The sequence below is a fragment of the Ascidia mentula genome, chromosome 7 (genome assembly GCF_947561715.1).
Source record: "Ascidia mentula chromosome 7, kaAscMent1.1, whole genome shotgun sequence".
Lineage (NCBI taxonomy): Eukaryota > Metazoa > Chordata > Ascidiacea > Phlebobranchia > Ascidiidae > Ascidia > Ascidia mentula.
The window spans coordinates 18,533,202-18,549,600 of record NC_138572.1 but is presented as its reverse complement, the minus strand read 5'-3'; the positions used below and the strand labels follow the sequence as shown (position 1 = coordinate 18,549,600).

The 16,399-nt window shown below is 38.9% G+C and overlaps 1 protein-coding gene across 1 annotated transcript in view; it reads left to right on the top strand.

The window, feature by feature from the left end:
- Positions 1–16,098, top strand: part of LOC145909734 (uncharacterized) — a 65,780-nt gene extending 49,682 nt beyond the window's left edge. Inside the window, exons 5-7 of the mRNA XM_082997088.1 lie at positions 15,135–15,317; positions 15,376–15,750; positions 15,927–16,098. Coding sequence (XP_082853214.1) covers positions 15,135–15,317; positions 15,376–15,750; positions 15,927–16,098 — 730 coding nt within the window. The remainder of the gene's footprint in view (positions 1–15,134; positions 15,318–15,375; positions 15,751–15,926) is intronic.
- The last annotated feature ends 301 nt before the right edge of the window (positions 16,099–16,399 follow it).

Sequence of the window (16,399 nt, the reverse complement as noted above, 5' to 3'; positions counted from 1 at the left end):
TGAAAAACAACCCTGAGGAAGCTTACATGAAATGTGTTTAGTTTTAATCACACCTCTTAATGATATAATCGATTTATGTTAAAACAATATATTGCATTGTAACTGTGTTAGAGTTATTAGATGAATCCATTTTGTTGTGAGAATTTTGTGTACATTAAGTTTCAATAATAAAGCAAAGAGTGATGTCATGATTTAGAACAAAAAACGATTTGTATTTTGCAATATAGATTTTGTTTGAGTACATCGTGCGTATTGCGACACACATTGGCAAACGTACGAGAGTTCACGTTCATTGTAGTTGTCAATTTCCAGTTGTTCGATTTTCAAATCAGAGCATTATGAGGATAATTGTAATGTTAATCGGAATTGCTCTTCTGGCACTTAGTTTCTAAAGTGTTTATTGGAAACCAACGTTTCTGTCTGCCATCCGGCGAGACTTTTTCAGGGTTATGTGAAAGAGTGAAGCATCACGCACATAAAACACTTTAGAAACTAAGTGCCAGAAGAGCAATTCCGATTAATTAGTATGCCTGGCAACAAAAATAGCAGTATAATTGTAATGTTGTTCTAATTTACGAAATACAATTGAGTCCCAATTTAACTTTTATCCATTCATTACTGAGTGACAAAAACATAGTCTGTAACAATAAAGTCACTGCGTGGGAGCACCAGAGCATGACAGTGTTTCAAAACGTGGCACGTGATTAGTTAGTTAACCAACATTGCTTGTTTCTTGATATAAAGTGCGTGGAATATGTTGGATCTATCACTCAGCTACATAACACGACGTAGGCGGGTGTTGTTGCCTCTGTATTTGTTGCAATTCATGATATCAGATAAAATAAATTCAACGAAAATAACACGGTCGTGCATGGTTACTTGTTGGTGTTTGATTGTGAACCAAGAAATTAACGAACGAATCAGAAAGCCAGGATTGTTTGAAATATTTACAACAAGCAGAAAAATGACTAATAGAGCATTGCAATGCAGGGCCCTAAAATGTGTTGACGCGAGAACATAGAAATCACACAGACAACACATAGATTTTAAGCAAACAATGGTGATTGTGGACATTTATGGGCTTTGCTTAGTATGTACTTCGTTATGAAAAGATATGGATCAAAGCAGCATTTTACATAGGTTTATGCGGAGATAAACACGGAGTCAGTAACTTGAACTTGCCGGCAAAACGGCCAGGAAAAGACTATAACTTTCTGGTAACTTTCTTCGTCATTCGTTGGGCACCAACACGGAGAAACAAGGCGGGTACATTGCAATGGCCAACCAAAAGCTACATCAATATTGCTGTCTCGCCCCAATGTGTTTGGTCGACAAGATCTTCCACAGTCACACCGTGCTGCATTTGTGGGAACTTGTAGGTCGTAACATTGGCCATCATCAAAAAGGTTTCATGGAGTTGTCGATCAGCTGTATTTCAGAAACCAGTCGCCCTATCAAGCTACTTTTTTCGCCAAATTTTGTTAAAAGTTATGAACATCTCTTAGTTAAATTATTATTATTATTTTTTTTTTTAATTTTCAATGCCACATGCACTTTAACATGTGTATGACTGACACCTAAGTTTTTTAACAAGGCCACAAGATTCCATCTCGATATCTCAATGATGTTTTGTGTGTTACGACCAAAATTTGTTGACAGCGGGCCGTGCTAAAGTGCCATTACTCTCGTCGTCTTTCGTACAACGTACCAGAGATATTTGTGTGACCGACGCGACAGAAGTTCCTCTAATGTCGGAGGTGTGGGTCACATGTCGTTACCACCTTGACGCCCGCGAAGAAGACATCCCCGACTTCGAAGTGTATATTGCGCGAAGACCGGGGTTCACAGAAAAGATTGGACTCTGTACAGCGAACTGTGTCTCAACTGTGCGGAAAAATGAGGTAAACATACGTATAGCCAATTTTAGCGATGACCCAATCCTAGTACCATCAGCAACCAGGTGGCTGTCACGATTCCAGTACACGGCTTTGGCAACGTTGCATGTCTATTATTATCGATTGTTCTGGTGAAAAAGAAGTCTGGTGAGTTGCGATTTTGCGTCGACTATCGACAAGTAAACGAAGCAACCAAATAAACACAGTTACCTTATTCCCCGGCTTGATGATAGCCTGGATGAAATGTCTGGGTCACGTTTCTTTTCCACCCTTGATCTGAATTCTGGCTACTTGCAGATCCCCATGGACGAACAATCAAGGGAAAAGACAGCTTTTGCCAGTCACATGGGTTTGTTTGAATTCACCGTGATGCCTATGGGATTATGCAATTCAGCGGCGAGCTTCCAACACTTAATGCGTATTGTTCTACAGGGTGTATAGTGGCAAGGAACACTCGCATACTTAGACGATGTGATGTGTTGAACAGGTGAGGAATTGCGTATCCCTATAGGTTCGGCGGAATAGGTTTTTACTGAATAATATTTTTTGGGTAGTTATTGTTTGTCGCTGGTTAAGGTTGGGCGGAATTAAGTAATTTTGAGAGTTGTCCGTCTGTGATTTGAACATTTTTATATCAAGCGACTTGAAATTTTCCACACAAATACTAGATGCCAGTACAAAACGAGCAGTGGAAACCAAATTGGCGTATGTGTTTTAGTTTTTTATTCGCGAACGAAAACGCATGTTTGACACTATGGTGGTTAAGGTTGGGCGGAATTAAGTAATTTTGAGAGTTGTCCGTCTGTGATTTGAACATTTTTATATCAGGCGACTTGAAGTTTTGCACACAAATACTAAATGGCAGTACAAAACGAGCAGTGAAAACCAAATTGGCGTATGTCCTTTAGTTTTTTGTTTCTGCGTGAAAACGCATGTTTGACACTAAGGTGGCTAAGGTTGGGCGGAATTAAGTAAATTTGAGACTTGCCCGCCTATGATTTGAATCTTTTTGAATCAGGCGACTTGAAGTTTTGCACACAAATACACGATGCCAGTACAAAACGAGCGCTGAAAACCAAATTGGCCTATGTCCTTTAGTTTTTTATTCCCTACACTCAATTAAATATTGTTGTTTATTTTTAAACACGCCTGACTTCATGATTTTTCTGATGATCTGCTGGGAGCACGCAAAGGTTTGTTGGGAGTTTGAAAGTATTTTATGCTTTTGTCCGTCCCAACAACCTTTGCCTTCTTCCCCATCTCTGCTCGACCTCAGCTTCCTGTCTAACGCGTTTGCGCTTGGGTTTACGGCGGTACCCACTGTCCATAAACTCAACTATAAGCGCTTTATGTTTATCGTCGTACATTTTCGCAAATTCGTGCATTCCGTTAAGCTTTCTGCCGTTGAACCGAGTCCGCTTTAATTCCTGTTGACTCTTTTCCATGATTCCCTGCGTGCGATTATCGGCGAGCAACGTTTGTCCAACTCCGCGTTGTTGGACTTTTTGAATGTAATTAGAATACGCGCGGTACGGTTCACTACTTCCGTGACGACCTAGATCCCTCAAGAGTAAAGCGCTTCACAGAGGTTTTTCGGAAGGAATTTTTCGGTAAATTTGGTTATATATTCGGGACAATAAAAATCATTTTTAATTGTAAAGGTATGGGTGACATTTAAATTAGCCCGGTTAATCACTTGTCCAAAATGGTCCTTAAATGGATTATCGGTGTTGGTTGTGGAAAAGGTATCGTCAATGTCTTCTACAGTTTCAGTTAAATGAAATGTGGGGTCAACATTTTTGCGCTTTATTTTTACCCCAATTGGTTTTAGCTTGAATTGCGTCTTTTGAATTATAAAGCAAAGTCATGTGGAACAAAATTTCTTCAATTTCCTTCATACCCTCTGCGGCTACTAACAAACCAACGATAAACATCGATTCGGCGAGTCGCTTTTTGACTAATCCGCATAATTGTTTCAAGTTTTTCATTATGTGACTATTACATAAATGTAGGAACGGCTTCTGATTTAACTGCCTGTCACTTGCTTCTCCCGATACGACCGCGTAACATTTCCTGATTCTAAGACGCCGGGTTCAACTTTTTCGAGCATATGAATGGGTTGTGTCGACACTACGCTGGACATTGCATTGATGTTCAAATATTTTGTCAGTTATTAATATTGTTTTCGGTTTTACCATCAACATTACAGTCGCCGAACAAATCGAGACAACATTTTATTTGACCGTCATGTTTTGCCCAGAAGTATTTCAGATTTCGAATTTTGTTATCCCGACATGTCTTCGGAAAAAAATGCTTTATTAATACATGTCATGAAGAGGGGGTGTGAAGGTCAAATGAAGTGTACGTGGATAATGCTGACACAAACATGTCTACTGTTAGGTTACCTCGAGCTTGTCCTTTTGCGCACTTCGGAAATGGGGCGGGGTTTCTCCTTCTCGAACTCTCTTCCCAACATCAACACTTTCCCTCCTCGAACTCTCGCATTTCATCGATGGCTTCTACGTTCGTTGAATATGATGATGGCCTCGAACACTTGGAAGGGGAGTTGGTGTTCTTAGCATCGGGAATTCCCTTTCGTGTGAACTTCATCGGTGGTGACGCGGTCTTCTTGGCGTTAGGACTCTTCTTCCTCTTTCTCTTCGTACACTTCTTCAATGGGGAGGTGGTCTCCTCGGTGTCCTCAGGTGTTGAGTTGGTCAGCTCCGTGTCCTCAGATGTTGAGTTGGTGATCTCGGTGTCCTCAGATGTTGAGTTGGTGATCTCCGTGTCCTCAGATGTTGGGCTGGGCTGGAACCCCTCGCTACTCGAGTACCCCGACGCTCTTCCTCCTCTTGATACAACCTTCCATCCGGACTCCGATGCTTCCGTCACTTTCCGTTGTGGTCTGGTGCGCAGTTTGGTGGACGACCGCAAGTCTTGTTGGTTGGAATCCAGTAAAACCCCCCCTCCCCATATTTGAGCGGGACCCTGGAGCCAATCGTACTATGGAAGCGATCGCTGTACTGGGGCTAACCGTACATATGACGGTTTGTCAACCTAGCAAATACAAGTTTGGCTACAAATTATACTAACATACAGCGAGTTATATATATAATAGAGTAATGTTTTAACTGATGTGCCCTTTCCTGAACAACATCAAGAAATGTTGGTCTTGTTTTCACCAGTTCCATTTGTTCAATGAATTTCTAGTTAAAAATATTGTTGTTAATTTAATAATTTTGTTGGTAAAAACATTCGTACTCACCGACAGTGGACTCGGGTTCATCTTTGTTCCCGCATTTTAATTCGGGAAAATCCTGGATAGCCAACGAACTCATAGTAATGTATAGTATTTCTTAATACCTTGGCGAATGGGTATAGAGTCTGTACCAATCGGACAAGAGCTTTCATGCGGCCAACAATTCCGTTAATGCCACCATTCATAGGGTTGTCACCTTTCATTGCGAGAACATCATTGGTGCCAAACCCTATGACCACAACGTCTTCAACGATGGTAGCACCAGGCATGCTTAAAGCTGCAAAATCAAAAGACCCTCTCATGGTTTTACCTTTCTGTCGAAATGCACAGCAACAGTTTCCGGCTGCTTTTGACGGGAACCCGCCACATCGTTTGCTTCCCAGATAACCCAAGGCCGTACTTCTCCACTCTTGATGGCTGCAAAAATGTGAAAGAAGTTTAATTTATACACATTAACAATAAACAATGCTCGAAAAACAGTTCTTACCTTTGGCTGGGTACAAACATTCAACCAGTTTCGAATAATCGACTTCTCCATAGCTTGTTTCGTAACAAAGTATGTCGTAGCTTCGCCATTTGCAATTGGTTTCTCAATGAGAATGAATGACTTTCTGTTTGTGTTCGCTTATATTGAAGAAACTATAATCACCCAATTTGTGCCGATCAGAAAACACGCCGCCCGATCTTGAGTCTCGTAGCCCACGATCTCTCTGCCCGCCGCGCGGCCTTGAGCCTCGCTGATTCCGATCACTCGGCTCGCCGACTTATCAGATACCCCCCGCCTAATAGGGTCCAGCATAAAAATAATGTTGCGAAAACAACTGATAAGTAACATTCCTTTGTGGTAAACAACTGGAAAACGTCAAATCCCATTAAAATAATAATACTTTCGGTAATAAATATAATGAATTAGTTGTAAATAATGTCCGGGATATTGTTACCTTTCGCGGAGAGCGCAGAACGTTGAAAAATGTGGGGGTTATGGTTAATGTTCTTCAAATTTGAGAGGGTACGCGTTTTTTCTCGCGAAAAAGTTTAATATTTTTAGATAGAACAGAAACCAAACAATATCTACCCTTAAGGATTTCAGCGGGAATCGATGTTTACTTATGGTTATGGCATAGCAAACATATCATATTCATATTCGAATATTATTGCATTTTTTTTACTTTCGTTGAAAAGTTCAGCCAGTGATCAATCTTTGTGTGAAAAAAGTAAGTTGCTACCTCGTAAGGCGGCCGAGTCACGCGCGTTCAAACTTTTTTCAAATGGCGATTTTTTTTTGTCAACCAACATCTGGTAAATCTTTCAATGTTGCTAAGTGGGAGTTTTGGTGAAGTGCGAAACCCTCTTGTCGGGGGTTCTTCGTTTGTTCCAGCGCAGTGTACGTGGTTACAGTATGTCTAATTGTCGTGGCAAAATCCAAGCTTAAACCGTAGGGAAATAAACATGAATTCTAACCCCAAGTTCAATCCCACAAGGGCCAAAAATGCATATATATCTTTGTTAATTACATTCTGTTCTTTTGTTGGGTTATGGGTAATATACACACAAAACGTCGATGACTGGACGTTAATATGGCTATGTTTTCCCGTTCGATGTATGCGAATAAATAAAAATTCCAAGACAACGTGTCAATAATTTATCGACACGCGAGAAGCGCAGAGCAAGAAGCTGTCAATCAACTTGCAACCATGGTTGCGACGTCAAGATTATGGAAATATTTAAATGCTGAGCAGGAAGTCATTGTCACGCTGTTGAAGAGGAACACTGAGCGTTAAAATAAAAATCTGCGGGAAGCAAGGTAAGATCTTCCCCAACGTTGAAATTATAAACTGCCCATATTCTTTAACTTTGTACGATGTATCTTTCGAAACGGAAGAAGTCAACACAGTTATTTTACAACATTCACTTTTAAACCGAGCCACCACAAAACAATTTGCCTATCCTGTGAATATTCTTTATTAACTTTTATAATATTATCTGCTATTTTGACTTTTTTCCGAAATTATCGCAGGGTGGTGAAAGGATTTTATTTCGTCAAAACCGAGGAAATTTGATGGTGAGTTGACCAGAGAAATCTCCACGCATAATTATCAAAGTTGGAAAAAAACACACATGTTTTGAGTTATTGCTTGTTTCGTCTTAGTGTATTAAATGTCATAACACCGGAGTAAAAAAGGGTAAGGTTTGTAGCGGTTGGGATATTATAGTGGATAAATATATTCATTTTACACATCCACGTTTTGTTTTCCCAGGGACGGGAGGAATTCTATAGATGTCAAATAGTTTGCATTGGCTCGTGTTCAGCCTGCGTTGATTTAAACAGATTAAATACACACAATATCTTGTACGATTACAACCAAACTGACCAATGAGAGCTGCTGTAAACATGTGTAATGATACCGAATTCAGTCACAAAAACCAAAATAAATGCATACCTTCTATTAGTCAACCCTGTTCAATGGGTGGGTAATGGGCCCAGGCTTAACACACAACGTTGCCGGGCCAAATGCACATAGGCCAAGTTAAATTGCCTTTCCGGGCAGTACTTTTGCATCGTTCGCTAAACGTAAGAAATTCCTGTCATACCACCTTTTAGTTTGACATTCCACCACAAGGATATTTAAGTTTGAATTTCATTAGAAGTAGAAGAAGTGCAGTTTTTTCTGTGAGGACTTGGCGTGTACGAGCCAGTTAATTATAATAAGTATTGTTCTTATCACTAATCTTCACGAAGTGTTTGCAGGGAACACATATGTTTGAGCCAATGGTGGTTGCGTGCGTCTCAACACATCAGTATTACAACCCCGGAACAAACGAGTGCAATGGTAGACTGCATGAATCGAGGAAATCCTTTTCAACGTTTGTCATAATTTGGATTTTTTAATTTCACACAATGACGTTTGTTTCACAGGATGTCTTTGAGACGTGTGAAAGACAGTGGAATAAAAACTGTCAGTTTTAAATGTCAGAATACAAAGGAAGAAAGCGTAAAATTTCAATAACCGTTGTTCGTACTCAAAACAAAAATTTCCAATATGTTTAACCAAAAAGTGCGCCCTCAAGCGAGTCGACTTCCAGTTGTACTTTATGAAGCTGAGAGTCAAAATGAAATTATTTCTTGGGGGTTTAAAACGTTTAAGTTTACTCACAGAAAAAATGTTTTTGGTCAATCATTTGTAGTTTGTCAATTTCCCTTTTTAATTAGTTTAAAAAACCGTTGTTCGTGCGTTTTTCTTGCAATAAAGCGACTGCCTAAGCAAAAGGTTAGGTAAAATTGTGAAAGTCCGGGCACCCAAAAAACTTATATCATTTTGAACAGACGCTAAACAAACATACAACAGAAACTTTTGTACATTTTTGGCAATGGCTGCTCGATGATGATTTGTCAAGTAAAAATCAACTTTGTATTTGTAGTCAGAAACCGGGCGTGTTTAATATTCTTGTTCGTTCACCAGCGCAGTTAACTCCTATGTCGCTTCCACATATATGCATTCGTTTGACACAACGACGTTTTTATACCAGGACGTTTTTCAAGCGTGACCAGTAAAATGGGTGCAAAATATGGCATAAGATCCGATCGCCGTCAAATAATTTGAATGCTGTTGATCAGCTTGCGTTGAGTTAAACATATGTCCATTAATATTGAAAGGGATTTATTTTGTCAAATATACACAATATCCCGCACGATTACATTTTAACTGAATCATGTAAGTGAATCAAGTCATGTAACTGAATCATGAAATCATCACGAAAGGCTTACATATGAAATCATTTTTATTTTGCACGTTAACTACGCCAATGAACAACAAATATGAAACATAAAATGTCATGGGTCCATGAAACCATTTACAAAATAAGTCTAATTGTCACGGCAAAATCCAAGTTTAAACCGTAGGGAAATAAACATGAATTCTGACCCCAAGTTCAGTCCCACAAGAGCCAAAAATGCATGTATATCTTTGTTAATTACCTTCTGTTCGTTTGTTAGGATGTGGGCAATATACACCCAACATGTCGATGACTGGGCGGTAATAAGGCTGTGTTTTACCATTCGATGTATGCGAATAAATAACAATTCCAAGACAACGTGTTAATAATTTATTGACACGCAAGAAGCGCAGAGCAAGAAGCTGTCAATCAACTTGCAACCATGGTTGCAACGTAATGATTGTGGAAATATTTCAATGCTGAGCAGGAAGTCACTGTCACGCTGTTGAAGAGGAACACTGAGCGTTAAAATAAAAATCTGCGGGAAGCAAGGTAAGATCTTCCCCAACGTTGAAATTATACACTGCCCATATTCTTTAACTTTATACGATGCATGTTTCGAAGTCAACACAGTTATTTTACAACATTCACTTTTAATCCGCGCCACCACAAACCAATTCGCCTGTCCAGTGAATATTCTTTATTAACTTTTGTAATATTATCTTGGTTGGAAAAATCAAAGTTGGAAAAAACACACATGTTTTAAGTTATTGCTTGTTTCGTCTTAGTATATTAAATGTCATAACACCGGAGCAAAAAAGGGTAAGGTTTGTAGCGGTTGGGATATTATAGTGTATAAACATATTCATTTTACACATCCACGTTTTGTTTTCCCAGGGACGGGAGGAATTCTATAGATGTCAAATAGTTTGCATTGGCTCTTGATCAGCCTGCGTTGATTTAAACAGATGCCCGTTTACTGTAAAAGAGATTTATTCAATTATATACACACAATATCTTGTGCGATTACAACTTAACTGATTAATGAGAGCTGCTGTACCAACAAATATCAACAATATAATTAAACGTTGTCACTGCAAAATCCAAGTTTATAACATAGAATAAATATATGCAATAATACAGAATTCAGTCACACAAAGACCAAAATGAATGCATACCTTTTATTAGTCAACCCTGTTCAATGGGTGGGTAATGGAACAAAGCTTAACACACAACGCTGTCAGGCCAAATGCACATAGGCTAAGTTAAATTGTCTTTCCGAGCAGTACTTTTGCATCGTTCGCTAAACGTAAGAAATTCCTGTTAGGCCACCTTGGTACACGTGTTTCATTGAACAGCCAACGATTAGTTTGACAGCCAACCTCAAGGATATTTAAGTTTGAATTTCATTAGAAGCGGTGCAGGTTTTTCTAGAAGAAGTGCAGGTTTTTCTGCAAGGAATTGGCGTATACGAGCCAGTTAATTATGATAGGTATTGTTCTTATTACTAATCTTCACGAAGTGTTTGTAGGAACACAAATGGTGCTTGCGTGCGTCTCAACACATCAGTATTACAACCCCGGAACAAACGAGTGCAATGGTAGACTGCATGAATCGAGGAAATCCTTTTCAACGTTTGTCATTATTTGGATTTTTTAATTTCACACAATGACGTTTGTTTCACAGGATGTCTTTGAGACGTGTGACAGGCAGTGGATTAGAAACTGTCAGTTTAAAATGTCAGAATATAAAGGAAGAATGCGAAAAATCCATATATTAGTGCGGCAATATGTGGATGTGTTTATTTGCCGGCTATAGGGTGCGATTTGAAACGTATAGGAAGTAGAAAGGTTGCTTAAATGGAAACTAGGCTTCTCTCTTCAGTGAAATAAATATATTCATTTTGATTTCCGTTTCTATAAAACGTCTGCAAATATTTTTGTTTCAGAGTTTACTGTGATTTAGGCCAGCTTATTTGCAAACAAACTTTTCAATCTCGTACAGGTATGGGTAGTTTGGCTGCAATAAATCTATGTCAACAAACATTATATCATAAAGTCGTTGACTTTGCCGAAGTCGTTGGTTGGTCAAAGAGTGGATTTAAGACGGATCGGGGCGGGATCAGTCGTGTTGACCGCAGACCAAAAATGGGAGCAAGGTTTGTAAGCTATTTAAATTATATTCAAGTTAATAAATAATCGTATTTTTCTCGGAAAAACCATAAATAAGCTACATTTTGCGCGATAATAAGGAAAATAAATATTCTCCTGGGTCAAACCAAGCGCGGATATTTTTAACTATTTAATGTTGTTATTTCTCTGCAAAGTCTTATCATGGCTGAGACTAAGGTTTGTTGAGTTAGGTTTTACTCGGCCTAGCATGTGAATCAAAGTGAATAATCAATTTGTCTCATAAACTTGCCCGGTGCCTCACGCTTCGCCAGTCGCACTGTGAGTGCGGGACGAAATTTTGTTCCGTTCATATCGCGCAAAAATTATACCAGGTCACAATCTGACATCTGGTTATAAACGGTTGCTTACAATATTTGCCGGACCTTTTTATGTGCTGGAGTAAACTGAACGTGGTTTAAAGTATTTATATCAGACATATGGTTGAACCAGTGTGGTGATTAAACTTTTGTTTTGCCAAAAATGACAATAAAACCCTTTTAATGTAAGTTTCATAAAAAAATATGAATGGTTCAGTGTGTTTTGGCGAAAACTACTGAATATTTATTGTAAGCGTTTGAGCAACAAGCGGATGAGAATAAAGACAATCAGAAAAAGTTTATATAAAAGCCATTTGGGGGTTACCAGTTAACTTAAATAACCTTGCAGTGTTTCTTGGACATAAAGTTTGTAAAAGTCCAATAAAATCAATGATTACGTCATTCCCCTGAGTAAGTGAAATATATCATTGCAAGATATAAACTCTTGGTGTTTTATCAGGTATTGGTTGAAGGTGGTTGGAATCCTGCTCTCCTTCGTCACAATTGCTTCAGCACAGTATAAATATGGCGATAGTAAGTATTTTGTTACAAATCATAAACTCTCAATTAATTTAATATATTGGTTAGTTTTGCGGATTTTGATGGATTTCAAATCGATTTACGTTGATGTGTTTTGTGCAGAGTTCACTTGCGATGATGGGAGGGAGGTGTGGGCTGCGTTGTTTTGTAATGATTATTCTCGTGGCCCCGATTGCAGTGACGGAAGTGATGAGAAACCGGTCAACTTTCCCACTTATCCCGAAAACCTCACCAGTCCTTACATGAGGTGAAAGCACTTAAATATGTTTCAAATAACCAATTTTGAACAGTTTATATTAAAGTCGGGTCAAATAAAAGAATTTCAAAACCCAACGCGTTGAAAAGTGTTTTTACTTTAATATTTCAAGGAAATTATTGATTGCTAAACACTCACACGTAACAACAATGTTGTTGAGGTAAAAAGTGGCCATTGGGTGGCGCAAAGAGTTAATCTAAGATAAGAAAAGGTTTATATCAGGGGTGGCCAACACGTCGATCGCATCACAGTTTGCGTTGACTTTACAAAATTTTAAACAAACGTAATCGTCAATCTTTTTGCATAATTTACCGAGAAAACTGAAAGTTTCATGTTTGCCAGTTTAACACATTGTTTTTAAACTGAGCTATTTTCCAAACACGTGGCGCAGTGTTTCGTAACGCGTGGCATTATTACCACACATGTGGTATTATTCGGCAATACGAAGAAGCAACATTCTGTGCCTTTATTACTAGTTTCCTCATTGAAACATTTTTGTCGCAGAACGAAAGTTAAAATATTTTGGATATTGTAGGTGGTATAAATACGTTACAATCATAATGCATATACTTCTAAAACCTTTTGTTGAGTAATTGACTATTATAGCGCACGAAAAGTGTGTAACCCACTTACAACAGGCACGTATTTAATGTCATTCTGATTTACTTTCTTGGAAATTCACCGACGTAAAAGCTTTTATTTGTAAAATGCGCACTTTATTTCTTCGGTAATCCAACACAACTACGCAAACTACCTTAAATGCGACGCCGCAAAACCCCATGTAGGTTTTCTGCCCAACTCGAACTCAAGCAGCAAACATGGTTCTGCGAAAATATACAGGAAACTTCCCCAAAATTCGACCACCTTTCAAATATTCCCGTCGCATGTGAGTCGCTTATTCAGAAGCTCGATTGCTTTCGCTGACAAGTTGGCCACCCCTCGATACCAAGGAGAAGGTCTGATCGTGGCCGGGATATCCTGGGTTCGAATCCCGTCGTGGAAAAAAGAAGTTTTCAATGGTGGGAGTAAAACCAGAAACGTGAAATGGTTGTTTGGATTGATTGCAAATTTGTAAAACTTTTCTTGTTGATAATTTTGGAATGATTTGCTTAACTTGCATACAAGCGAAGTGGAGCCAATAATATGAATTCTGTGAGCTGCAGACAGATGGCCACTGTTTCTTTTCATTTTTTTTATGAGGGAAACTAATCCGCCCCCACGAATATCATACAAAAATTTACACAAAGCAATCTAAACGGAAATAATATAAACGATGGCAGAAAACGGAAAATACATGTTACATAATATTAAATGGAAAGAAATATGTGGGAGACGAGTAGAGAGGATGGGAAAAACACGCCAGAAAGAGAAATTTATGTTAAACGTGAAGAGCAAAAACCAATTAAATAATGGTACAGGATTAGGTTTTGCGGATGTAAGAATGGGGAGGAGAGAAGGTTAATTAATTTATATTTATAAAATGTTTGACATCGACCAGGACGCATTAAGGAAAGGTGTATTATCACCAATTTCTTGCCACCGTGCACATTACGGTCATCTTAAGTTCTTTCATCAGTTGAAAAAGTTTTTATAGCTCAGGGTTAAAGCGGGCTTCAACGTCATGGTTGTCGTCCGTTGCAAACGCATCAACCTCTTTCACACCACCTACCGAAACACTAAGGTGGAAAACTACCTTCATGTAGTTGATTACGCAGTTTCTTGTACGACTCAAATAGCGCACGGGCTGGCCACTGGCATCTCAACTCTCCTCCAAAACAACAGCAGCACAGACAAGGGCTGGACTGGCTTTGGACAGAGTGGAATCAGTAAGTGTATCAGAACAGATCATTAAACGAGAAAGCGGAAAAGTTACACGAAAAATAGAAAATTTTACTACTTCGCGAGGAACTTGATAAATTTGCTATTGCTTGGCAGAGTTCTAGACACGAATAATTACCTGATTCCAATTGTTTTCTTCCACCTTGTTTCCTCCGCATGGATGCACCTAGTTTGGTGCCCAACGGATGACGGTGGCTGTATAGTCACCACAAAGTAGAATGATTTGCCTGCCCGATGGTCGGCATGATCGTTTACAACAGTCGCACCAAGTTGCACTGATGAGACCTTATAGTACGAAACAGTGGTGAACAATTTACAGCTCACAGAACTTATAATATTGGCACTAATTTGCTTTCTATTAGTTTTTTTCAGCAGATGTTACGCAAAATTATTGTAAAATCGTAGATTGTGTATTGTTATTCACACATCTGCATACACCATCGTGCATGACTAGTTGGCATTAAGAGTTTATTTAAAACCAAACCCAACATTAACAGATTATCAGCCATGACGACTTTTCATGTTTAACATTTACAAACAAAAATCTCCCGAAACTATTGATATATGACGTAATACATTACTCTTGTTACAGTTGCGACAACAAGTTGGACTTCAATGCAAACAAAGTATGCGCCCTAAGAGTGAAGGAGTTTTGCAAAGGAATAATCCAATGTGTTGGGAAAACGCTGTGTGACATCTGCCCCACCCACTTCCAGTCCCGTTCGACTGTTTGTGATGGCGATCCTTGCAATGACTGCCCAGCTTTCCAACACTGGAATAATGGACATGGATTCAAATGTGTTCGGAATGGCAGGAATTGCAATCTTCCGCAGATGTTTCTATGGGACGGCATTGCTGATTGTGATGATAAATCTGATTTGTGTTACACCTCGGAGAATGGAGATGTCAGGTATTTCGTTTTTGATTGTGTTTTGTATATGCGTAATTTTCAGCACTGCTCCACACTAACCTCTTCCTCTGTGCTCCATGTGAAAACAGAAAAAACTGAAATATTTGCAAAGACGAATATAGTTTTAGTCCAATGAGCATAGTTGTTTTATGGCAATAAATGTTAAAAAGAACGGCGATAACTGCTTTGCTTGTGGTAAAATGTTGTTTCTGTAAACAAGTTTCTGATTGCAGAGATATTCGTTATTCTTCATCCATGAAAAAAGGATTGTGTTTCCAATGTAAAAATGACTCAATGATCATCTCAAGGTCAAGTGTTTGTAATGACGTCATAGATTGTCCTGATATGAGTGATGAATGCGGTTGTATTGGAAAATTCCATGACCAATGCATTAAGAACAAGAAAGTGAATTTTGTGTAGGTTTGAAAAAAACTTTTATTTCGTTGATGCAAATAAACTATCATGTTTATTTAGTTCAAAACCACGTTGTGATTGTTTCGACAATTATGGAGTCTGTTACAACAAAATTTATCAAGCCAACATTTCCTGTAACTCAAAAAATGAAATCTGCGACAATCTCGCTCATTGTTTGGGGAATTCCCCATGTGAGCACCTCTGCCCCTCCCACTTCCAGTGTCCGAATTCAGCGTGTTGGAAACGTTCGACTGTTTGTGATGGCGATCCTTGCAATGACTGCCCAGCTTTCCAACACTGGAATAATGGACATGGATTCAAATGTGTTCGGAATGGCAGGAATTGCAATCTTCCGCAAATGTTTCTATGGGACGGCATTGCCGATTGTGATGATAAATCTGATTTGTGTTACACCTCGGAGAATGGAGACGCCAGGTACTGATAAAATGTTGTGATTGGTTGAAAGTATCTTCCGGTTAAGATAAGACAGAATGGACTTGTAATGTTACAATATAAATAACCTCGTGTCAAACGCAGTTTATTGTAAAGAAAACATGTTTCGCTAAAAGCATCATCAGTTCTTATTGAAAAAGAATGGACTTCATTTGCAGAGACATTCGAAGTTCTCAGACATTTAATCATCGTTCATGTTTCCAATGTACAAATGACCCTAAGATCATCTCAAGGTCAAATGTGTGTGATGACGTCACCGACTGTCCCGATAAAAGTGATGAATGTTTTTGTCAAAGTGGGAAAACCAAAGATTGTGGCAAATTTCATTAGTAAGTGATAAAGCATTAGTTTATTCTTTGGATTGAAACCACTGACATCCATTGCGTAACTAGGAATCTATGACTTGCATTGGTGTAAGATGTGTTAAGTGTCTGTAAATACTACATGACTTGTTTTCATTGGCACGACTCATAAACTAATGCAGGTGTTAAGGATGTGTTTCGCCGCTGCAGGAAAAATACCCATTCCTAAAGGCCCGTTAACACACGAACACAGTTTGGCACGGCACAGCACAGTCTGGCTCACACGGTGTTTACACACCAGAGGGATGTTAGTTGACAAAAAAAAATCG